Source organism: Kogia breviceps, chromosome 2 (genome assembly GCF_026419965.1).
Source record: "Kogia breviceps isolate mKogBre1 chromosome 2, mKogBre1 haplotype 1, whole genome shotgun sequence".
In the NCBI taxonomy this organism is placed as follows: domain Eukaryota; kingdom Metazoa; phylum Chordata; class Mammalia; order Artiodactyla; family Physeteridae; genus Kogia; species Kogia breviceps.
The window spans coordinates 179,552,727-179,577,534 of record NC_081311.1 but is presented as its reverse complement, the minus strand read 5'-3'; the positions used below and the strand labels follow the sequence as shown (position 1 = coordinate 179,577,534).

The 24,808-nt window shown below is 37.6% G+C and overlaps 1 protein-coding gene across 1 annotated transcript in view; it reads left to right on the top strand.

Annotated features, from left to right (window-relative positions):
- BARD1 (BRCA1 associated RING domain 1) overlaps window positions 1-24,808 on the top strand; it is a 71,304-nt gene that overhangs the window by 23,929 nt on the left and 22,567 nt on the right. Inside the window, exons 4-6 of the mRNA XM_059052785.2 lie at window positions 3,780-4,744; window positions 11,580-11,660; window positions 13,351-13,523. Coding sequence (XP_058908768.1) covers window positions 3,780-4,744; window positions 11,580-11,660; window positions 13,351-13,523 — 1,219 coding nt within the window. The remainder of the gene's footprint in view (window positions 1-3,779; window positions 4,745-11,579; window positions 11,661-13,350; window positions 13,524-24,808) is intronic.

Genomic DNA, 24,808 nt, shown 5'->3' with positions numbered 1-24,808 from the left:
AGATGTAGTCATGCCACCTGATTCATATAAAGCAATTTATTGGTTTTGTATTGCTCTTAGCATAGGTATCAAAGTCTTTAACATTGCCAGCAGGAATCGGCACGGTCTGCCTGTTGCTTTATAGTCTTCATCTTTAAGCCACTTTCTTCCTTGGTCTCTCTGCAAGGCAAGTATACTGGTTGTCTTTTAGTTACTGAAATACATCATACGCCCTCTTGCTACTGGGCTTTAAGCATTTTATCATCTCTCCCCTGCCTCTTTGTTCAGTTAATTAGTAGCCTTTTAGGATTTGTATTTTACCATTTCTACCGCTACAGTGCTTGTCAGAGCCCCTGTGATCTTTCTAGTGGATGATAGCTATGTAATTGGTCACTGTGTCCATTCTTTTCTTCTAAAGTTCCTTCTCAATAGCAGCCAGAGTGATCATTCTAAAGCATAAAACATTATTCTCCCTGAATTGAGTCTGAATGAGATCCAGCTTGCTTTAGCTGGATTCTATGATCCCATTAATTTCATTCATTTAGCAGGAGGTATTAATTGAACATCTACTATGTGTTAGACATTGAGTAGACACTGGGGAATGGCAGGGTAGAGATACAAACTTCTGCCTTCCTAGAGCTTATATTCTGATAGGACGAGAGAGACAAGACGCAAAAAGAGATGTAAAATAAATAGGAGGTGAGAATTTGTAAATTTAAATAGAGTGTCAGGGATGATCTCACAAAAAATGTGGCATTTGAGCAAATGACCTGTAGTTGGTGAGAGAGTGATCCATGCAGATATTTGGGGAAGAGGTCTCCAGGCAGAGGGTCAGCAAATGTGAAGGCTTTGAGGCAGAAGCATACCTTGTGTGTTTGAGGAAGAACGGGGAGGCCAGGTGGCTGGAATGGTGAGGAAGGAAAGAACAGGAGGTGAGATCAGGAAGGAAAAGGAGGGTCTGGTTATTTCTGGCCTTTTAGACTAAAATTGTGGCTTTTATTAAGAGTGAGATTGACAGTCTTTGGTGGGTTTTAGTGACAGGATCTGACCAGTTATAAAAGGACCACTGACTGCTGTGTTGAGAATCGACTTAGAGCGGAGGAGGCAAAGACATGTCAGGGAGAGGAGAGGACAAAGGAGGGTGGGGCAGTAATCTAGTGAGACAGTATGGTACCCTGGTGGTAAGAGTGGAGGTGCAAAAAGTTGTCAGAGTTTGGATGTAGTTTTCAGGTAGAGCTGGTAGAACTTGCAATTTGCATATGGGATGTGAGAGAGAGAACAGAGACAAGTTTGACTCTTAAGGGTTTCGTCCTAAGGCAGCCAGACTGATGGATGTGCCGTTTACTGAGATGGGAAAATTGTAGGAGGAGCAGGTTTGGGAGGATGTGGATCAGGAGCCCAGTTTTGGTCATGCTTGGTGTGAGATACTTACTAGGAGCAGACATGCAGGTAGAGTCGTTAAGTAGGCAGTTGAATAGTGGAGCCTGGAGTCCAGGGGAGAGGTCTGGGCTGCATTTATACATTTGGAGTTGCCAGTGTATGCATAAATAGCTGCATGTATGTTATATATATTTATGATTATTAAGGGAGAGACTGCAGATAAAGTCCTGATCCCTGCCACTTCAGAAGTTAGTGGAATGAGGAGAACCAGCAAAAAAAAACCCGAGACTGAGCTTTTTATAGAATGCTTCTGCTTACCTGCCTGACTTCATTTCCCTCCATTTTCTGCTCCTTCTCCAGGTCCAGACACAATAGCATGCTATCCACTGAATATACTAAACTTGTTCCCGTCTTAGGACCTTGGCACTTACTCTTCCTTCTGCTTGGGAAACACTTTCCTAGATCCTTAAGTGGCTGCTTCCCTCTTGTCATTTAGGTCTCAACTTAAAAGTGAGCTCCTCAGAGAGGCCTTTCTTCATGACCTTAGCTGAAGCAGCAAGGTGTTTGTGCAAAGGAGTGCTCGCTCACAAAATATCACACCTTGTCTACTTAGGGACAATGATTCTTTTCTTTTTAAAAATTCTACCGAATCTTTGTGTTTTAATTCCTGATTAGAAATACGTATTTTTTTAAAAACACTTTCTTATATAGTATATAATACATACATCGTAAGTGTAGAACTTGATGAATTTTCACAAACTGAACTTACCCAGAAGAATAAACAGTACTCTAGAAGCCCCTCTCATTGCCTGTTTCCGGTCACTGCCTCCTTGCCCCACAGGGATGATCACTGTTCTGACTTAACACGTTAGATTAGTTACAGCTGTTTCTATGTACTCTTTTATATCTGGCTTTTTTTGCTCAAGAATGTGTTTGAGTATATAGTTATAGTTCATTCATTCTTGTTAGTTTTTTGTTCATATAGCTCGAGGTTATATTAGATGGTACCTGAAGAGTTGTGACTATTACCTTTAATTCCCTGGATTCATTTTGTCTGAAGTAAGTTGAAATCAGGTAGTGTAGTCCTTTCAGCTTTGTTCTTCTTCAGTGTTGTGTTGGCCATCCAGGTCTTTTGCTTTTCCACTTTATAGTTACTTTGCTCTTCCATGTAAATTTTAGGATTAGCTTGTCTATTATTTTTTTTAAAAAACATACTGGAATTTTCTTGGGATTATGTTACAGTCTGTAAATCTGTCTGGGAGAATTGACATCTTAACAATAATGAGTATTCCAGTTCATGAACACGGTATGTCTTTCCACTTGTATAGGATTTCTTTCATAAATATTGTCAATTTTCAGCAAGCAGAGCTTGTACATATTTTGTTAGACTTGTACTTAAGTATTTTTTTGGTACTATTATAAACAGTACCAGATTTTTTAAAAATTTCAGTTTACATGTTTATTGTTAGTATACAGAAATACAGTTGCAGTTGAACTTGGTACATTGACCTTGTATTCTGTGACCTTGTTACAGTCACCTGTTTTATTAATTTTTTTTAAAAGATTCTCTGGGATAGTCTATATAGCCAGTCAAGTCAGCTGTGAATAGATAGAGTTTTATATCTTCCTTTACAATCTGTGTGCCTTTTATTATCTTTTTCTTACCTTGGTGTGCTATCCAGGACTTTCAGTATGACGTTGAATAGGGATGGTGAGAGCAGACATCTTCACCTTGTTCTTGATGACAGGAACAAGATAATAGGAACAAAACAGTAGTTCCAGTCTTTCTTCATTAAGGATGGTACTAGCGGTGTGTAGTTTTGTAGATGTCCTTTATCAGGTTGAAGAAGTTTCCTTTTATCCCTCATGCTGAACCTTTTTAAAAATAATGAATGGATGTTGTATTTTGCCAGATTTTTTTTCTATATCTATTGAGAAAAGTCACATGGTTTTCTTTTAGTTTGTTGATACAGTGAATTATATTGATTGATTTTCAAAAGTCTTTTTAAAAAATTAAGCATCAGTTAATAAGTCTTAATTTTTTTTTGACTACTGCTTATTAAATCTCATACCTGCCTATCAGTCTGTTTCTTTATTTAGTATAACTTTTTCCATGGTTCTTATCACTACCATACAGCAGACTGTATGTTCTACTTATTTATTTGTATATTTTATCTTTCCCATGTTTCGTTCCCTGCTGTATCTCCAGCCACTAGAACATTGTCTGAAATAAAGTAGGATTCTGTAAATATTTGTTGAATGAGGATATCTGCTTTCAAGGAGTTCAGAATCTAGGAGGGAAGGAAGAAGTACACAAATAAAAGGTGATACACCTTAGGAGAGCTATCAACAAAGTTCTTTGGGAGCTCAAGATGGGAGAGACTGTCGTGTAACAGATTTCTTTTCCTTTTTCCTATCAGATTTGAAAGAAGAAACATCTAGGAAAAGTTTATTTAGTGATGCAGAATATAAGAAGAATTCAATAAAAATGTGGTTTAGTCCTCGAAGTAAGAAAGTCAGGTATGTCGTGAGTAAAGTTTCAGTGCAAACTCAGCCTCCTGTGATAAACAGTGAAAATGCTCAGCAGGCCTCCATGTACGAATTTGTCTCTACAAGCCCTCCAGTGGATGTTTCTGAGAGGTCTAAGAAGGCTTCCACAAAATCTGGAAAAAAACAGAAAAAGAAAACTATGACTGAAATCAACCAAAAATGGAATTTAGAGGCAGAAAAAGAAGATGGTAAACTTGACTCCAAAGAGGAATTTAAGGAAAAGCTAGTATCCTTCTGTAGCCAACCATCTGTTATTGCTAGTCCGCAGATAAATGGTAAAATAGACTTACTAGCAAGTGGCTCCGTAACAGGATCTGAATGTTTTAGAAGCTTAACTGAAGTCTCTTTACCATTGGCTGAGCAAATAGAGTCTCCAGAAATTGAGAGCAGGAATGAAGAAGTAGTGATTCCTGAGAAGACTCTCTGTGAAAATGATCTTACATCTAAGAAATCCTTACCATCAGGTCATAATGGGAAACGTGGGCGTAGAAACAGACTTTCCAGTCCTGTTCCTAAGAGATGTAGAAGCAGCAGTCCGAGCACCAGTGGAAATTCTATTAAGCAAACAGTGCTCTCAAAAAACATGCCCTTGCCTGGATGTTCTTCACCACCTTCAAAGAAACGTAAAGTTGGTGACACATCGAGGAGGAAAAGCAGTAATATATTAGATGAATCCATTAGCCTGTCACCAGGTACGCCCCCTTCTACACTGAATAGTCCAAGTTACAGACGAATGATGTGTAGTCCCTCATCAATGAAGCTATCGCCCAGTAGTCTTATGGCTGTGAAAAGAAATCATCGAGGAGAGACTCTGCTCCATATTGCTTCAATTAAGGTAGGATGCTTACTCGAAAATACAGCTTCAGAATGAGACCCAGTATAAAACAGTTTCTTTGGAGTTTGTGGAAAATGATACAAGATTACTAGGCTAATTAACCTAACCAGATGTGATGCTTCCTGTGAACCAGAGAAGCAAAAATTCATAAGGACTGTATCCCTACCTCAGAGCCGTGGCCCCTGGTCCTGAGGAGCGTGATCTTGCAGGAGAAAACCAATATTTCCGTATTTCAGCTTCAGCTTTGCCAAGTGCTTTCATTTTTGTCTATTCCATAATGTTTTTTTTTTCAGTTTTCACCATTTTGTTTACCCATTCTTCTCATGCTTTATGGATCTAGACAGACAATTGCTAGGTTACTGCTGGCAACACATCTTTATTACCTAACTTCAGAGCTCAGGGGCAGTGTGAGAGGGGATGAGCTTCTGTATTGTTGACACTCCTAGTGGGTACTGCCGGGATCTGGGAGGTTGCAAGACGTGGTCTGTACATTTCTCCAATGACCTGAAAATTTGATTGTCAGAAATGGCTCCTGTGGTTCACCACAAAGGGGCTTCTCTGGGGCCCACAGTCAGCCCATTCCTTTTACTAGCCTATTCACTGAGCTACCTTTATTGCCTCTACACCTGGGATGCGGCAGTGTTCGTTTTTTGGAACTTGGCTATTTTGCTGAGCATGTGTGGTGTATGTACTTGCAGTGGTTAATCTTTGAAATTGACGCAAGTGCTGCACGTAGAGGGGAGCAGTTAGCATCATATCTTTATAGACTTCGGTCTGTGAATTCATGCAAATGTTATGAAAATACAATATGGGAGAGATTAATACTAAATTAGCATAGCTTTTATGATCTTTCAGTAAATTTGCTGAGAAACCCTTGGGTCCTTTGCATGGATAGGGAACTTTGGGAGGTCTGGAAAGAGCCCCTTGAGACTCTGAACATGAAGCTGGGTGAGCAGCATAAAATGTCTGGGAAGAACATGGAATAGGCATTGAGCCCAGAGATTCCTGTATTTTTCTATGGAGAAAGGGAAAAGCACAAAAGTGAGTTTCTTCCAAAGCTTTTTTTTTTCTTGCTTTATCTTCCAATAAATGATGAATGTAGGATCTCTACGCCTGATGCCAATAAGGGGAGAACCTGCAACATGACTACTTTCTAGGCATTTCGTATCCTTTGAACAAATTGAATTTTTGGAGTTGGCGCTGGTTACATTTTAGTCTGATTTTTGCAAAGCATGATTTTAAAAAAGCAGACTATATTTTTTGTCCTCTTTGTTTTATTTATATATGTGTGTTTGTATGTGTATTATATAATATATAAGGTATAATAATCCTAACATTATAATGTTATTAATGCTTCATAGATATAAGTAGCTAGCATAATAATAAATATTTTTTGTTCATTTTTCTGGCTAATACGTACATGTAGACTGCTTTAGTTTCTACATTTTGCTTACTGGGAATTATTTGCAGACCAGCAGTTAAGCATCTGCTTTCATTGGTGGAGAATTTTTCACTCAGTTGTAAGAATCATTTATCTTTATTAGTGAGGATCTCTAGGACCTAGAGTCGAGGCCATGGTTTGGCACATCTTTCTTAAAGAGGCAATTAGAGTAAATACTTTTGGCTTTGTAGGAATATAGTCTTAACTATTCAACTCTGTTTTAGTGCAAAAGTAGTCATAGATAATATGTAAACCAATAAGACTTTACACATGAAATTAGCTGTTGGGCCTATAGGCCGTAGTTTATGTGTGCTTGGCGTAGGCTGTGGAAAAAAGCCCAGTGGAATCTTAAGACAGGAAAAAATGGGGGCATGATGCCATCTTGGTGAATTTTCTCCATTGATATGTTCAAGATTGCTTCAATACAAGTTTTGTCAGATTGTCATTTTACTTAGCAATTGTCTTGCCAGAATTAGAATTACTCATTTTGATTCTCTTGAACTTATCAAGTACTATACTGTCATTCATTGGCAGATTCTGATATAGTACATTTAAGAAAAGTTAATTGATTTCTATTGTTTTTTAAAATGCCTATTTAACAATAATGTTCTCTTTTACAAATTTATTATAAGTTGAATGCATGTCCCCATCTCAGCTTGATTTTAATAATCAAACAAATACTTGAAGAAAAATCAAAGGATTTATCAGTATATTTATCCTTTTATAAATAGTATTCATTTCATTTTCTATCCTAATTTTTTTGTTTGCAACCGAGAATGAATAATCTGTGCATACTTGAAAACCAAATGCTGCAATCCTGCTGTCTTGTTTATGCTTTGTATCCACCTACTTCAAAAATGGATTTGAGGTGGCTCTAGAGTTAAAGCTACAGTTGGCCTTTGAACAAAGCAGGGGTCTGAACAAAGCAGGGGTCTGGAGGGCTGACCTCCACATAGTCGAAATCTTCGTATAACCTTTTTTTTTTTTTTTTTTTTTTTGCGGTACGCGGTCCTCTCACTGTTGTGGCCTCTCCCGTTGCGGAGCACAGGCTCCGGACGCGCAGGCCCAGTGGCCATGGCTCACGGGCCCAGTCACCCCGCGGCATGTGGGATCTTCCCGGACCGGGGCATGAACCCGTGTCCTCTGCACCGGCAGGCGGACGCTCAACCACTGCGCCACCAGGGAAGCCCTAGCCTGCCTTCTGAATCAGTCTTTTACAGAATTCCCAGAGTTGGTTTTTCCTGTATGGTGACATTGTTTTGTTTGCCTTTGTATGTTTTTAGCTTTCTGTTTATTATATGACTCCTCAATTTGACTTTGTGGTTATGTGGAGTTTATTCCCCCTTTAAAATGTAATTTCAAAATGTGAGTAATAACTTCATGCTTCAAAAATAAGAATAAAAGTATTTACAGTGGAAAGCCTCACTCCCATTTCTGTCCTCAGCCACCCTCTTGCTGACAAGCCCTTTCTTACTTTCTTGTGTATCTTTTGTGAATTACTTTATACAAATATAAGTAAATGCTTTCCATATTAGTACACACTTTCTGTACATTCTATTGTAGCATAGCGTTCTGTGAATTTTTATTATTTTACTGGTCCCTTACTGATGGATTCCTGTGTTTCCATTGTTTTGCTTTTATAAACTGTGTTGCAGTGAGCAATCTTTGTTTCATATGTGAGCAGGTATATCCTTAGGATAAGTTCTTAGAAGTGTGACTTTTGGGTTAATGTAAAGCATCTGTTAACCTTATTTATCTTGAAACGCTCCGTACTTGGCAGTAAAAGGCTCTTATTAAATATCCAGACTGCCTAAATATTCAGGCTGCCTGAATGTAGACAGTTACTGTATCATCAGCAGATAATGTTTATGTTCTCAGTTCTCAGATCCTTTTCTCCTCAGGATCATGGGCTTATAGGCCAGCCAACTAGTTTTTGGACATTCAGTGCCATTTGCATGCATACCTTAGACAGGATTATTCTTGAATTCGTTATTTATACATTTATTTTCTTACACTATGGAATTTCAAGCAGAATATTTATTAATACTCTGTCTGGGATGTTGTGAGTATCCTTATTCAACCAGAGCAAAAGTTGAGATTCACTGTGCTCCCTTCATGCCCCCCATGTTTGTACGTGAATATCTATGTCACCTATGGCTAAAGTGATTTTGAGAACATTATGTTATAAATATAAACAAGAGATTTTATGAGGAAGCGTTATGCCTACTAGAAACTAAGATAAACACTCATTGTTTATTATTCTGATTTAATAAGAGAAATCCTAGTATTTGACATTTCATTATACAGAGAGAAAAATTTGATTTGTTATTCTATTTTTTCACCTTTGCTTGAGAATTTGTTGATGCTGGAATAAACCGCCCCGAAGTTCTCTAGCACAGATTCTTCAAATGGTAATGATTACTCATAATTCATGCCATAGCAGTGAATGTATTAGAAATAGAAGAATGGCTTGAAGTTGACATGCCATGATGTATTTAAGGTGCAGACATAATAGATAATATTTTGAAGGCAACTTACAAGGGATGGTATGCCTAACATAACACAGATGGTGAGGATTTCTTAGGTAGAGAGAAAATCCCTTGTGAGGCATCTCCTTTAGGGTTTGACTTTGTAACCATTCATTATACCTTAAGGCAGTCATGTTATATTGTGTGTAAAGTCATGTTATTACTTATCCTCCATACTGGCTTTCTCACACTATAACAAAGGACTCAAAAGCAAACTGGCATCTGTGATATTTTCAAGATTTCAATTTCTAGAGCACCTCTTGGAGTCCGTCTCCATTTTTCCCTTTGTCACCCACCATCTTTGTAATACCAGTAACTTACTGTCACGATGGCTAGGTTGTCTGAGTCATCTGTGAAATTATTTTATTCAGTAAATAACTAAGACATCCAGAAAATGTTTAATAAACTTTAGAGCTCCGTTCCAGATGACTAAACTTTTTTTTTTTTTTTTTTAACAACACCTAGTTGCTAAAAGGAGAAATTTTAGGTACCTGGTTAGTTCATTTATGTGGAAAAGCTTAACTGTTTGGGCAAGTCATCATTACTGTACTTAATTGTAATGTCCTGTACTATTTTTATAAAAATATTTATTCTTAATAGTATTTTAGAAGAGCTAACCTTTATAAGGAAAAAGAGTTTTATGTGTGTGTGTGTATTTGTTTTTGGAAAGTTAACTTGTACTGCTGCCATATGCATGTATGAAGAATATTTCCTTTGAATGAAAGGTTAGCAATAAGAAAATTCAATGCGACACTCATGTTCCCTCATTTTCAGCCTTTAAGGTTTTATTTGAAAACACCAAGTCTGTTTAAAATTTTTTATAAGCGTTGGTAAATACTTTTTTCTTAGATGGTTTTTTTCCCCCCCTGTGATGTTAAGAGAATCTCAGTTATTCTTTTGAGTTGTGAGAAGCCTAAAAGTGAGTGCTTATTACTCAGAAAATATTGTTTGAAAAGAAAGTAATTTAAAGAAATCAGAAGCAGAAGTTAATTTGTTTCCTGGAAACTTTATATTGGTTCAAGCTTACGTAGTTACTGTGGACCCTATCTAATTATCATAATTTTATTTATGTGCATGACAATTTACATAAAGTAGAAGGAGAAAATATGACAAACTTTTAAATACGAGGGAGGAAAAAGCAGATCGGGTATAAAAAGCAAGCAATTTGCAAATCAGCTATACATTTCAGGGAAGTATAGGGGTAAAATGTTAACGGAAGACACCTTTGATAATATGAAGAGGTGACATGAAAGAAAAATACCACTGGCTAGCAACCTGAAAAGAGATTCTGCTTTTAGCTTCTAAATTGTCACTAATTGTCTCTGTGACTCTTCCATGGGACTCTTCCATTCCACAGTTGTGTTTATATTATTTTACAGGCTTCTTTAGGTTAATATGTTTTTGTGATTGCCATGTAGAATTAGACTGAGGACATTTTTGAGAAGGTTTACATGTATTTTTTTGTGGTTACTTTCATTTTGAAGGTCAGGAATGTGTGTGGTTCTGGCAGTTCATCTGCCCCAATATTCATGGGATCGTTTAAAAAAAAACAAATTTGTATCTTGACAGATTTTCCTGAGCTTATTGGAACTGACTTGAATAGAGTGCAAAAGTTGCTAAGTGTATGTTAACTTGTGCTAGAGGTGTAGAATTTGTACCTCTAAGGAACTATGAGAAATATTTCATTCATTGGAAGTGGGGCAATTGATTTGAAACATATAGAATACTTGTTTTTTTAGGCCCATTTAATATTTAAGGTCATTTTGCTAATTTAGGATCTTATGTTGTATGCAGGTTTGTTTGTTTTTAGAAAACTGAGTAAGCTACCATCTTAAGATTTGCTGTATTTGAGAGGTAGTCCAAAACAATCCAATAAAAGCAAATGTTACTGTATTTAGGGGACTTAGTGACTTCTACATTTTCAAACCAATAGAGAAAAACTCATTTCAGAAGAGTGCTGGCTCTGGGAGTGGTAGGAGGGAGGAGATGTCCTTCTCCCTAAAGAAGCTCTTTTCAAAACACAACATTGGCACGTATGACTTTTGTCATATGTAACTGTTATTTATTCAGCCTTTTTCAGAGTAAGCTGTCAGTTATTTTGGAGAAAATAAGCTTTGCTTTTGCCTAAAAAATATCTTTGAGCAAATAAGGTGAATATACACTAAATTAATATCTCGAGGATAAGTGGATTAACTGCCAATAAGACAACAGTTTTTGACTTTCTAACATCGGTTTCACTGAGCATCCCTCTTGGCTTTAATTTTTTTTTTTTTTTTTTTTTTTTTTTTTTTTTTGCGGTACGCGGGCCTCTCACTGTCGTGGCCTCTCCTGCTGCGGAGCACAGGCTGCGGACGCGCAGGCTCAGCGGCCATCGCTCACAGGCCCAGCCGCTCTGCGGCATGTGGGAACCTCCTGGACCGGGGCACGAACCCGTGTCTCCTGCATCGGCAGGCAGACTCTCAACCACTGCGCCACCAGGGAAGCCCTTTAATTTTGTTTTAAACAGAAATCAGAAACCATTTTCATGTGTGCTCAGAAAGAATGTTTTTTAAAAACGAAATGGTGACTTTAAAAACTTCATTTTGATCAGGTGATCTTTGGCTAGTGTCCTTGGTATTTTGAAATGAAGTTTGATACAGGTTGTTAATAGCAGAGATTTTGTACTCTGTATTCAGTGATGGACCACATGGCTTTGATGAGTTGGCATCTCAGAACAGTCCATGATGCTTACTATTTATTGACTCACGAGCAATAGGCATAGAAGAGAAAAGATTTAAATTTTATCTTGAAGAAGGTAAAATCTTAATATTTTTTTTCTGTCCTTGATGATTTTTAATTTCTTTCTACCTTTTCATTTTTCTACTAGGGCGACATACCTTCTGTTGAATACCTCTTACAAAATGGAAGTGACCCGAATGTTAAAGACCATGCTGGATGGACACCATTGGTAGTTTTCTAGTTGTTTGTTTTTTTATTATCATTCTGTTTGTGTTTTATAGTTATGTAGTCATCTATATATCATCCTCTACCACATATACAACCTCTTTTTAATCTGGAGAACTTATATTTTCAACAAATAAGAGTAAATGATTATGTTTTATCTAGCTTTTCTGTTGTGACAGGCGAAAAATTGGCTACCTTTTGACTGATTACATTTAGATTTAAGAATCCATTTATACCATATTGCTGAATTTAGCTCATTTATGGAGAGGTAACTGCTACAGCGGGCATCAGGCTCCATTCTTCAGCATTGCATGTCATTAGAACCACATTTCTTGGAACAAAGAGAGGTCAGAGGAACTGGGTGTAGCAATGTATCACAAGGCAGTGATTCTTATCGAGGATCTGTCTTAGTCTCACTTATACCCTATCCAGGGTATGAGACACAGAGGCAGGAGAAATCTTTCCTCATGTTAAACATTTTTTAAAAAGTCTTTGCTTATTATTACTAAAAAAAAGTGTGAAGGATAGTCTGGAAAACGAATGGTACAAATATATGGGAACAAGTGCTATATCGGCTAATTACATTAGGACAGTAAGTAGCATGTGGCTTGAATGCAGCCATAGAAGTGTTAAGAGATGAGGTGTATGCCCTTATTCTGTGAACTGTAAATTCACAGAAATTGAGAGAGTCTCATTAGAACAGGTGCAAATAGGGTTTTAAAGTTGTATATAATGACTTCTCCATGCCAATTTTTTAAGCTGGGAGTGTTTAGTCTGGATCAGAGTCACTTTGTTGTTTGGACTCCACAGGCTGGCTAACCTTTTCAAAGAATGGTTAATTTTTCTTTTAAGCCACGAAGGCAAACTGTAGTAGAAGTTGATGAATGATTTAGAGGACCTGATGCCTTATTTGGATCCCTTTCTCCTAGAAATAGACCTACAGACATTTAATGTGGTGTATCACCTATTAAGATTTCAATGTATATACTTAAAAAGTATGGCATGCCAGAGGTTTATTAGAATAATACAACATAGTGGCATTGTTAGCAGATCTTTAAACATAAGGAAAGATGTGCATGTAAAGCATCTTTGAACATTCATTCAGTAAGCTCTTTTTGAGTGCCTACTCTATGTTTTTTCTGTTATCATTGGCACCAGCCATACAGTATCTGTAGCTTCAGCAGTTGGAGAGGCTTTTCTTATAAATACGTATTCTAGGATATTCACTTTGTTGGGCGCTTATATATACATGCAGGTGCACTGCTTAGCTTATGGCTAAGCCCCTGATTTGCTGAGTTCTATTCAGCCTTGGAGGATTTCATATTTTATGCATGATCTGGTTGTTAAATATTTTCTATGTGTTTTCTTTTCTTGTTTCAAATTTCTTACTATAGAACAATTTAGAACCCATAATTGGCCCAAAGCTATATTTTCTTCCAAATTAAGAGAGCTTGATCCAAGGCTCAAATGAAAAAAATCTTTTTCCATGAATTGCATAAATCTTGATCGCCATGCATCTTACCATAAAGACTATTAATAGTGGCTTTTACTCTGTCAACAACTTATGGTTTAGTATGAGTATTCAGGTAAGAACCAATTTACTGATTGAGGTTCACATTTATTTTTCTAAAGTGTGGTTTTGTTATGATACTGTTCATTGCTCTTCCTCCTCACTCTTCTTTTTCTTTAATTAGCATGAAGCCTGCAATCACGGGCACCTGAAGGTGGTGGAATTGCTGCTCCAGCACAAGGCGTTGGTGAACACCACTGGATATCAGAACGACTCACCTCTTCACGATGCAGCCAAGAATGGGCACGTGGATATAGTCAAGCTGTTACTCTCCTATGGAGCCTCCAGGAACGCAGTGTAAGTAGTTCAACTTAAACACTGTTTTTTTTCGCTGACTTATTCTTGAATCAAGGTCTGTGATGAAACAGAGACTTTACTACCCAAGTTGATGGCTCTGTTTTCTTTCACAACTAAATTTAGATGTGGCCATTATATTCTGGATTTAAAATCAGCATTCATGCCCTTTTCCTTTATGATACATATTTGAGGGAGATTTGCTCTTTTAATTCAGAAACAGTTGTCAAGTTAACTTTGGAAGCTTTGACTTTCTGGAAAAATTCACTTAGTTTTTATATTATATAAAGTGATTCATACTTATTAATAAGGCAAAAATTAGAAGCATATAACTACTTTGTATGCTTCCCAATACTTTAGAATTGTTTTAAATATTCTATTCCTTTTCTCCTTTTTCTTTTGCATATTTAGTGTAACCACAGTTAAAATATGTAAGAATTCAGATGTTAGGCAAGTGCAGTCACGTTATTTCTTAGATTTTTTTACATCATTCAGATGAGCTCTGGGTAAATTGTTTTGCAGTGTTAGGGCAGAGAGACACATAGTGAATGCTGGCAGCTGCATTTAAAAATTGCTGTTGTCAAGAGTGTCACAAGCAAATGCTGTATGTGGGTCTTATATCTTTAACTTGGTTCATGTCTCCCTATGTATTATTTTGCTCTTTTCAGTTAATGAGGTAGTTGAAATGAAAATGCAAGAATTGCCTCTCTGTGCCAGCATTACTTCTACAGGTTTGGAAGGAGCACACAAAAGTCAGGACTTAACGCTGGTTACAGAGGCAAATAAGGATTACAAAATGCAGAGCTTCTAGGTTGTAATTTTTTTTGTTTTGTTTTGTTTTTGTTTTTTGTTTTTACGGTACGTGGGCCTCTCACTATTGTGGCCTCTCCCGTAGCGGAGCACAGGCTCCGGACGCTCAGGCCCAGTGGCCATGACTCACGGGCCCAGCCGCTCCGCGGCATGTGGGATCCTCTCAGACCGGGGCATGAACCCGTGTACCCTGCATCAGCAGGCAGACTCTCAACCACTGTGCCACCAGGGAAACCGGTTGTAATTTTTTTATAGGTAATCATATAATGTAATTGAAAAACAAGTTAATAACACAGGAATGTACCATACCTTGGTGCTGTTAGTTTTGGTAAGTGTTTTTTAATATACTTTATTTCCCGTCACATGATAATAAGATAGGGCAAGCTCAGGGAATACATATCTTATATTTTAAAATTTTTCTGTTTTTTTACATGCACACACATACACGTACATGGTTTGTGTGTCTGTGTATCTATATACATATATATACATATCTAACAGATATGACCCTCCTGTGGGCATAACAGTCCATTTGATAGAGCAAGTGGTTGCTTGGGTCAGGTGAAACAGAATAGTTTCTATTCATGGGTTCTTAAATCAGCCGTGACTACTCTAATGAATGGAGCACTGGTCAGGGCATTAGGGATTCCAGCTTTTATTTGTGACTCCATTATTGACTTTGTAGCCTTAGGCAGGTTAGTTTCTGTGCCTTGGTGTCCTTACCTATAAAACATGGGTGATGGCGGCTGCTTTTCTATTTCTTCAGAGCATAGTGAGGATTAATGAGCCAAAACACAGGGCCTGTCTTATGGTGTATACACCATGGTTCTTCACTACATTGTGAAGCTCATTAATACACAAGGTGAGGGCCTGAGACAGCGAGCGGGTCTGCCTTCACAGGTGCCTTCTCAGATAGCTGTGTTTTTCTCAGTAGGCTTACATAGTGAACTGGCAGTTTTAGGTACATCGATAGCCGAGCACTGTCCAGTAGATCTTTCTGCGCTCAAAATGCTCCATATCTGTGCTGGGCACTCAGTAGCTACTAGACATCTGTTGCTATTCAACAGTTGAAATGTGGCTGTTGCTACTGAGGAAATAAATTTCAAAATGTATTTTAATTAATTTAAATAGTCGCATATGCCAAGTGGCTACTGCATTCCAGAGAGCTGGTTGATACAGTTAGGATAGTGGGGAAGGAAGGTTTATTTGGTGACAGAAGTTCCGAATGATGTTGGAGAGAGGATAGTAAGGCAACTGTAGGGCAAATGCATGAGTCGATTTAATCTAGGGTATAACAGGGTGGGAGCTGTTTCTAAACATCCTTATTTTGTGGACTATTGGTCATTATACTTAAGTATTTTCTGTGTTTTCCGCTTTCTGTTTTATTTTGTGGTAGTTGTTGTTGACCTGATTGGCTTTGCCATTTACTAACTGGTTTCCTTTTCAGATTACTTTTCATAAAGCAGCCCAAGAGCTTTAAAAATATGCAGTTCTGGTCAAATGACTTACTTGCTTAAAACCCTTCACTGGCACCTCTTAATGTTTTTAAAATACAACTCAGACTTCAGAACGTGGTTTGTGGGGCCCCAGACGGTCTGGCTCTCCTCATCCCTGCAGCCCCGTCTCTCCACAGTTCCTCCTGTTCCCCTTCTCCTTCAGCCTTTTTTTGCACTAGCATTTCTAAATTTTTATTTCCTTAAAATGTGCCAAGCTCTTTTGCTTCCTAACCTTTAAATATGCTTTCCCTTTGTCTGGAGTATTCATTTTTGGTGGTCAGTTTCTCATTCTTTGGGTTTCATCTTAGGTGTCATTTCTTTTTGGCTGGCTTTCCCGAATCCTTTGTCTGTATGTGACGCTTCCTCCCAGTCATAGACCCGAGGTGGTAGTGCCTCTGTCTCTTACTATCTTCTCATCAGGTGGTCTGCTCCAGGTGCCAGGGATCGTGCCTGCTGTCCCAGGTCCTGCCGAGTGCCTGACGTAGTCCGTACCCACATTTATCTGTAGAGTGAATTAGTAAGTGTTCGAATGCATAAAAAGATGGTATATTTTTGTCCTCTCGATAAAAGGGGCTGATGAGCTGAAAATAGGAATCGCTTCCCTCTGCTCCCAACTTGACTATAATTGTGAAGAGGACGTCTAAAACCAAGCTTCCGTAAGCTGCACCTCGTCTAGGCCGGTAGAATGGGTTCCTGGTAGATGTCACAGTAAATGACGTGTGCTCCCTGAGCAGCATTGCTAGTCTCTTGCCCATTAGGCATCCATGTTTCCTTTTGTGGGATCACAAAATAATTTCCCAAAGTAATTCCTCCAGCCTTGGCATTTTTAAGGTCTATTTTTCTTTCTGCCAGTGTTCTGTCTATTGTCTTTCTAGAGTTAAGTACTTCCAGGTGAGAATAGGTGAAGTTTGTTCCTGTGCCTTCCTCCATCCCTAGGAAGCGGGGCATGGGGACTGTACAGTGTTCTTACTACTCTTTTTTTTTTTTTTGCCTGAAGTTCTTGTTCCTTTTAAGCCATCAATATCTCAGACTCCAGACTCTGAGTTGGCAAACATGCTCTTCTTCTTTTTCTCGGTTACTCTTAATGTATCTCTTTTCTCAATAACCAGGACTAGACTCTCTCCATCCCTGGGAGAAGAGTAGGGACCTTCTCCCTACTCTTAGAGTAGAAGAAAGGGCAAAAACCATTCTTTTATCTTCCTTCTTTAGACCTTGGTACTTTGACTAATTGAAGTTGTAGATAAGTAGGGTCCTGTTGCTTATTCTAAATTTCTAAATGGCATTCTTTAGCTCTAGAACAGACATTTTGGCGATCTTTATTATCTCAACGTTGAAGTCTTCTTTCTACTTAGATGCCTGCTTTTCCTGGGTTTCCAATGAAATGCTGTTAGGTTTTCTCATTCTCTTCTCCCTCACTCCCTTTACTTCTTCACCTCCCCAGTTGTTTTATCTGCTACTTGTATTCTAGTAGGAGTGAACAGACAGTTATATTAGTGGTTACAGAACAGTATGATACAGGCCTTCATAGTTCAATGCCCCAAGATTCTATGAAAATCCAGGGTAGGGGCTAGAAATATGACTAGAGGATGTTATGAAAGGCTTTCTAGAGGAAGTACCACTTCAACTGAATTTGAAGAAAAAGAATAGGAGGATGGGCTTTTCAGAAAGAGGATGATGGGTGCTAAGGTACTATGTCCGGACTGCTTGTTGGTTCACTTCTAGGAGCTGATACAAGACTGGAATGAAGGGAGGGAGGAGGATGAGATGAGAGACCAGAGAAGGTGGGCAGAAGCAGTGAAAGGCCTTGTGTGCCAGAGTTCAAATTTTAAGTTGAAAGCTTTTACCTCCACACTGGGCAGGAAGTTCAGTGAAGAGGTGTGTCCAATAATCTAGGGGACAAGTGATGAGAGTCTGAATTAAAGTGGTGACAGTAGCAGTGGGGGGTGGAGGGGGAATTGGCTGTTTTTATCAATTTATTTCTTCACATGAAGTTTGATTTACTATGTTAAGTTTCAAAAATATCCTATTATGTTTTGATTAAAATTGGGTAAGTGTTTAGATTATAGTGGATTAATAAAGTTGATTTCTCACTCAGGACCTTGGTATGTTTCTCTGTTTATTTTAAGTCTTCTGTTATACATCTTAGTCAAGTTTTTTTTTGTTTGTTTGTTTGCGGTACGCGGGCCTCTCACTGTTGTGACCTCTCCCGTTGCGGGGCACAGGCTCCGGACGCGCAGGCTCAACGGCCATGGCTCACGGGTCCAGCCGCTCTGCAGCATGTGGGATCTTCCCAGACCGGGGCACGAACCCACGCCCCCTGCATCGGCAGGTGGACTCTCAACCACTGCGCCACCAGGGAAGCCCCTTAGTCAAGTTTTTAATCTGTTTTATATATGTGTGTTTGTATACACATGCAACTAACTATTTATTGAGATTTTCCTAGGTATATGAGCCTTTAGTTGCCCTGGTGAAGTGGATATTCTGTTAATAAATATAACTTGTTATTCCTGATATAGAGGAAAGCTGTTGATTTTAGTGAGTTTCTCTTACACCTAGCCAACACCTAATTTGAAGGATTTAATGGTCATTTATTAACTTTTATTTCTTACTGCCTTTGTCACAGTCTCCAGAACAATATTATAAAATAATATTGATAGTTGGCATGCTTGTTTTATTCTCATTTAAAAAAAATATTGACTGTAGTTTATAAGTCACTATTAAAATCAGTATTAAAAATAAAGATCTTCTCATACAGATGGCCAACAGGCACATGAAAAAGGTACTCATATCACTAATTATTAGAGAAATGCAGATCAAAACCACAATGAGGTACCTACCTCCTCACACTGGTCAGAATGGCCACCATCAAAACATCTACAAGTAGTAAATGCTGGACAGGGTGTGGAGAAAAGGGAACCCTCCTACACTGCTGATGGGAATGTAAATTGGTCCAGCTGCTATGGAAAACAGTATGGAGACTCCTTAAAAAACTAAAAATAGAGCTGCCACATGATCCAGGAATCCCACTCCTGGGCATACACCTGGAGAAAACCATAATTCGAAAGGCTGCATGCACACTGATATTCATTGCAGCACTTCTTACAATAGCCAAGACATGGAAGCAATCTAAACGTCCATTGACAGGAATTGATAAAGAAGAGGTGCTATATGTATAAATACAGTGGAATATTACTCAGCCATGAAAAAGAATGAAATAATGCCATTTGCAGCAACATGGATCAACCTAGAGATTATCATATTAAGTGAAGTAAGTCAGACAGAGAAAGACAAATACCATACAATATCACTTTTATATGGAATCTAAAAATATGATACAAATGAACTTATTTACAAAACTGAGACAGACCCACAGACATAGAAAACAAACTTATAGTTACCAAAGGGGAAAGGGGATGGGGGAGGGATAAATTAGGAGTTTGGGATTAGCAGATACAAACTACTATAAATAAAATAGATAAGCAACAAGGTCCTACTGTATATAGCACAGGGAACTGTATTCAATATCCTATAATAAACCATGGTGGAAAAGAATATGAAAAATATATATATATATATGTGTATATATGTATGTATAACCGAATCACTTTGCTATATACCAGAAAATAGCACAACATTGTAAATCAGCTATACTTCAATTAAAAAAAAAAAAGATCTTCCTCCCAGTTATTTTACCATTTTTAAACAAGACTCTATTTTATTTTATTAAATGATTTTGAGATGATCTTCGACTTTTTGCCTGTTGATGTCATTAACACATTTTAAAATATTACACTATGTTGCATGCCTGGGATAAACTTGACTTAGTGTATTGTTGTTATTCTTTAAACAAATACTTTACATTAGTTTGCTAGGGTTTTATTTAAGACTTTTGCATCTATAGGTGTAAGTTAGAATGGTTTGTTGTTTTAGGTTTCATTTTTTGCCCTCAGATTTTGATATGAAAATCATACTTACAGCTTCTTAAAAATAATCAGGATGCTTTTCACCTTCTCTGGTCTGGGGGATGTGAATGGTGTATCTTACAGAAATAATTCCCACCCTACCTCCTGTTTTCCATCCCCTGTCCCTTGTCTCCAACCTGATAGAACATTATTTATTTTGATAACTTTCATACTGTATAGTATTTGGAGATCTCTCTCAATTTGGTTACTAGTTGTTATCACTCAGAAATACTAATGTATTAATAATAGAGTACAGGAACTAAAGAGAAACGGACTTTTTGTTATCCCATTAAATTTATTCTGAAATCATCCCTGTGGACTATAATACAAAGTTCACCTGTTTTATAGTTTTATCTGAGGCCATATATGTACTTCTGACTTTATCTTTTATTTTGATTTAATTTTAATATTCTAATACTTTACTGTTTTCTTAAAGTCACATTTTGCTTAGAGTACTTTCTTATGTGCTTTGAGCTTTTGCTGTGCAAACTTTGGCATTTTTTAAATGCCTCTTACATTTGAATACAGTGTTAATTCATTTAACTCTGAATCTTCTTGTGTTTTTCATGAGAAATTTACTTCTTAAGGACTAAAATAAGAGTCCATTACCTAAGAAGGAAAATTCATTCTATATTAACTTCAGATATGAGAATAAGGTTCATATCTCCTATACTTCTTTGTTGCTCAAGAATATTTATATTGATAACTGTCCAAAACCTCACTGGCTGTCCATCTGCACTGCCTTCTGTGCATCCCAGTGTGAACTTAAAACCAAAGCTATTCCAGTCACCTCAGAACTATTTTGAGTGTTTGGAGAATATCATATGCTTTTTTTTTTTTTTTTTTAACAGAAATACAGAGTTTAGGATTTGTTACTTGGTCTGCTATTAACAGAGTTTTCCTTGCAAGGATGTAGAATTCTTAATTAGTGGACTTATTATTCCACTGCCCTAGTTAATGTTTAAAAAATTAATCTGTAACAGATAATTTATGTTTTATAGCTTTTAAAAAAACATGTTGCTCTTTCGACTTTCTCTGCTTTTTCTTGCTTCACCGCAATTCAGGTGACTTGAAAACTTAAAATCTATGTTTGCAATTTCATAGTTGTTCATAAAGGATTTCATCACGGACCATCTTGGTATTCTGTCATGCATGATAGGTTTAGCATTAGTAAAAAAGCCTTTTTGCATGTGTGTTTGGGATTGAATGATCTATCTATATGTGCAAGTGCAAGTTTAAATTTGCCCATCTCTCCTTCCACCCTTCTACTAGTGGTAAAACTCATCTTGGGCACAGTTGTAAGTGGGTGTCTATTCTATCATTCTTGAGGGGAAGAGGACATTGAAGTGCTATACTATATTCTGAACTCTACCTTTGGGGTAAAGCCAAAATGTTAAACTCCTGAAAAAAAGCTGAAGTGTTAAACTTCCTTTTTATTAGCCTTAGTGATTAAAAAGAATCCTAGTGAGGAAAGGAATTTTCAGAGTCATCCAATTTATACTTTTTATCTTTACATTGTACCATTCATACTTTTTATCTTTTATGTTGTACCATATAGAAAAACCTAAATCTACTCCTATTTTAATGTTGCTAAGAAACCAGGCTTCTGTCCTTCCCTTTAGTGTACATCTAAATTGTCATTACAAAGCATACATGAAGTATGTCATAAAGTTGGAGAAAATGAAGAGAAGAGGTCAACACTGGAGATGTAACTTATGTTCCTATATCTTCATTTTGTATCTGTCTCCCCCCAAATGCCAATCTGATAATATTAATAGCAAGCAATTATTGAGCACTTACTCTCTTCCAGGCACTGTTTTAAGTGCTTTTGATACATTAATTTGTTTGGTCCTTACATATACATTAATTCATTTGGTCCTTACATATATTAATCCTACAAAGTAGGTTGTATTCTCATTTTACAGATGAGGAAACAGAGGCATAGGAGGTTAAATACCTCTAAAGTCATACAACTATTGAGTGGCAGAGCTGGAATCTAAATTCAGGCTGTCTGATTGTGTAACTCTAGCGCTTAGCTGCCCTGCTGTATTGATGATACCCCTTCTGCTCAGAACCGTCTAGGGAGCTGTTCAGGGTTTCTTGTGCCCTAAGGAGACAGTCCACCTCTTCAGTACCATCCTTTTTGTTTCTGGTCACAGCTTACATTTCCAGAACACCCCATTCTTCTATGCATTCTGTCTCTTCTCTCTCTGTCTTTCTCCTCCTCCTTCTCTTCTATCTTTCTTGCTCTTCTCTTTTTTTTTTTTTTTTTTTTTTTTTAAATTTATTTATTTATTTATGGCTGTGTTGGGTCTTCATTTCTGTGCAAGGGCTTTCACCAGTTGCGGTGAGCGGGGTCCACTCTTCATCGCAGTGCGCGGGCCTCTCACTGCCCCGGCCTCTCCCGTTGCAGAGCACAGGCTCCAGATGCGCAGGCTCAGTAGTTGTGGCTCACGGGCTTAGTTGCTCCACGGCATGTGGGATCTTCCCAGACCAGGGCTCGAACCCGTGTCCTCTGCATTGGCAGGCAGATTCCCAACGACTGCGCCACCAGGGAAGCCCATTGCTCTTCTCTTTGTTTTTAAATTTTTTGGTGTTTCTCATTGGCCACACTAGCTCACTTCAGTGCCTTCGCACAAGGTTTCCTCTCTTCTGGGAGACTCATTCTACTTCTGTACCTCCTTTTATTCTTTCTCCTTTCACATCTAAGCAGCTTCACTAGGCTTTTAAGTTCTTCCTATTTTCTTTCCTCTGCTTTTGCCCCACTGAGCTCTGTGCAGACCTTATATCTCATTGGTTCTTTAGTGACTAAAAGAGTCGTTAGAAGTACTTGAATGAACGACTGTTTGTCAAACTGAGTGCGAAGTGGTGTTTGTAGCTTTTCCCCTATGTGTACACAGTTACCACTTGGTACCCACAGAGGACTGGTTCCAGGGCCCCCCACAGATACCAAAATCTATGGATGCTCAAGTCCCTTATATAAAATGGCATAGTGTTTGCGTATAACTTATGCACATCCTCCCATATACTTTATTTATTTATTTTAAAAATAAATTTATTTATATTTTATTTATTTATTTTTGGCTGCATTGGGTCTTCGTTGCTGCTGCACATGGGCTTTCTCCAATTGCGGCGAGCGGGGGCTACTCTTTGTTGTGGTGTGTGGGCTTCTCATTGCGGTGGCTTCTTGTTGTGGAGTATGGGCTCTAGGCAAATGGGCTTCAGTAGTTGTGGCACGTGGGCTCAGTAGTTGTGGCACACAGGCTTAGTTGCTCCACAGCATGTGGTATCTTCCCGGACCAGGGATCAAACCTGTGTTCCCTACATTGGCAGGCGGATTCTAAACCACTGCGCCACCAGGGAAATCCCCTCCCATATACTTTAATTCATCTCTAGATTACTTATAATACCTAATACAATGTAATGCTATGTAAATAGTTGCTGGCACATGACAAAATTCAAGTTTTGCTTTTTGGGAACTTCCTAAAAAAATAATTTTGTTTTTTAATGTTTTGACTGCTCTTGGTGAATCTGTGGACATGGAACCCGTGGAAACGAAGGGCTGACTGTGTACACATATACTCATTCTGTGTGTGTTAAATAAATAAATGATTATTACTAGTTGTGATATATGTATATTATGCATATTAATATATACATGTGCTTTTATGTTGAATCATTAATCTGTATCAATAACAATGATCCTTCAATATTTATTAGTAACTTTTTGATAGTAAAAAGCAATAACTTACAGGCACTTAGATCTTCAAAAGTCATATCTTCAAAAATTTTATATGAAATATTCTTTAAATTATGATTTAAAATCACAGCTAAAGGAATAGAGCACGAATATATCAGATGGAAAAAAACTGGTAAAATTTGCCAATGTACTGTGTTGTGAAGTAACAGAAAAAAAAAATTTAGAATCAGATACCTTCTTGGTTAGTGACTATATAAAATGTTTCAGTTACCAATTTTTATGATTTAAGATTGATAAAGTATATCTAATCATTTACAATTCACTGAATTATAAAGGGCTTTTTTTGATAAGGTCATTAAGAGAACTGCATTGTCAAAAGTGGTGCATTTGAAAGCTATTAATATACTGTCCTGTACTATATGTAAATTCAGCAGTGAAGATGTTGATGTTTTCCTATGTTCTGAAAATAGTTTTAATTATATTGGTGTTGCATTGACCCATATAGTTTAGCCAGTAGACAATTATGCTTCTCTGTTTTCACAGCTACATACTATCATTGTCTATAATGACTATTGCTTTATGCCTGATTATTTCATCAATTCTCCATATCGTGTTTGGCTCAGACACATGAGCATATAGTAATTAAACTCTTCAGCCTTGATGGAAGGCTTTCTTCCATTCATTCCATCCATTTCAACAATCACATCGCTTATTCCCTCTACAGGCCTTTCACATTCATCTACCAGATTCTAGGTTCTAGTCCTGGGTTTGAGGTCATTTTATTTGCTAATGTGTATCTTTTTTTTTTTTTTTTTTAGCCTCCTTTGAAATCTATCTCACATTTTGCCTCATTACTTGTGTCTTGGTTTATACCTTATCAGTTTTATACTTATCTCTTGAATGAGTATTTGTCCTCAGGATTACAGGCAAAGACAGTGTTTTCTAAGTTTTATGTATCCTTCTAAAATACCTAGTTTAAGGTTAAGGTTTTAGGTAAAGTATGTCAGAAAATAGGGAACATGCTCTATTTAAGAACACTTAGAAAAAAATCATTCTATAAGCTCCCTTAGTAACCCATTCTAATAAAATAGCAAATTAAATTATTGATGTTTATCCTGAGTCCATGGTATTACAATATATCTAAAACAAACAAAACACACTTCTTCCTTATGTAGAGATGGGGAATAATTGATTTATCACTGTCTTCAATTAATAGTCACATTGAGGGCTTCCCTGATGGCACAGTGGTTAAGAATCTGCCTGCCAATTCAGGGGACACGGGTTCGAGCCCTGGTCCGGGATGATCCCACATGCCGCACG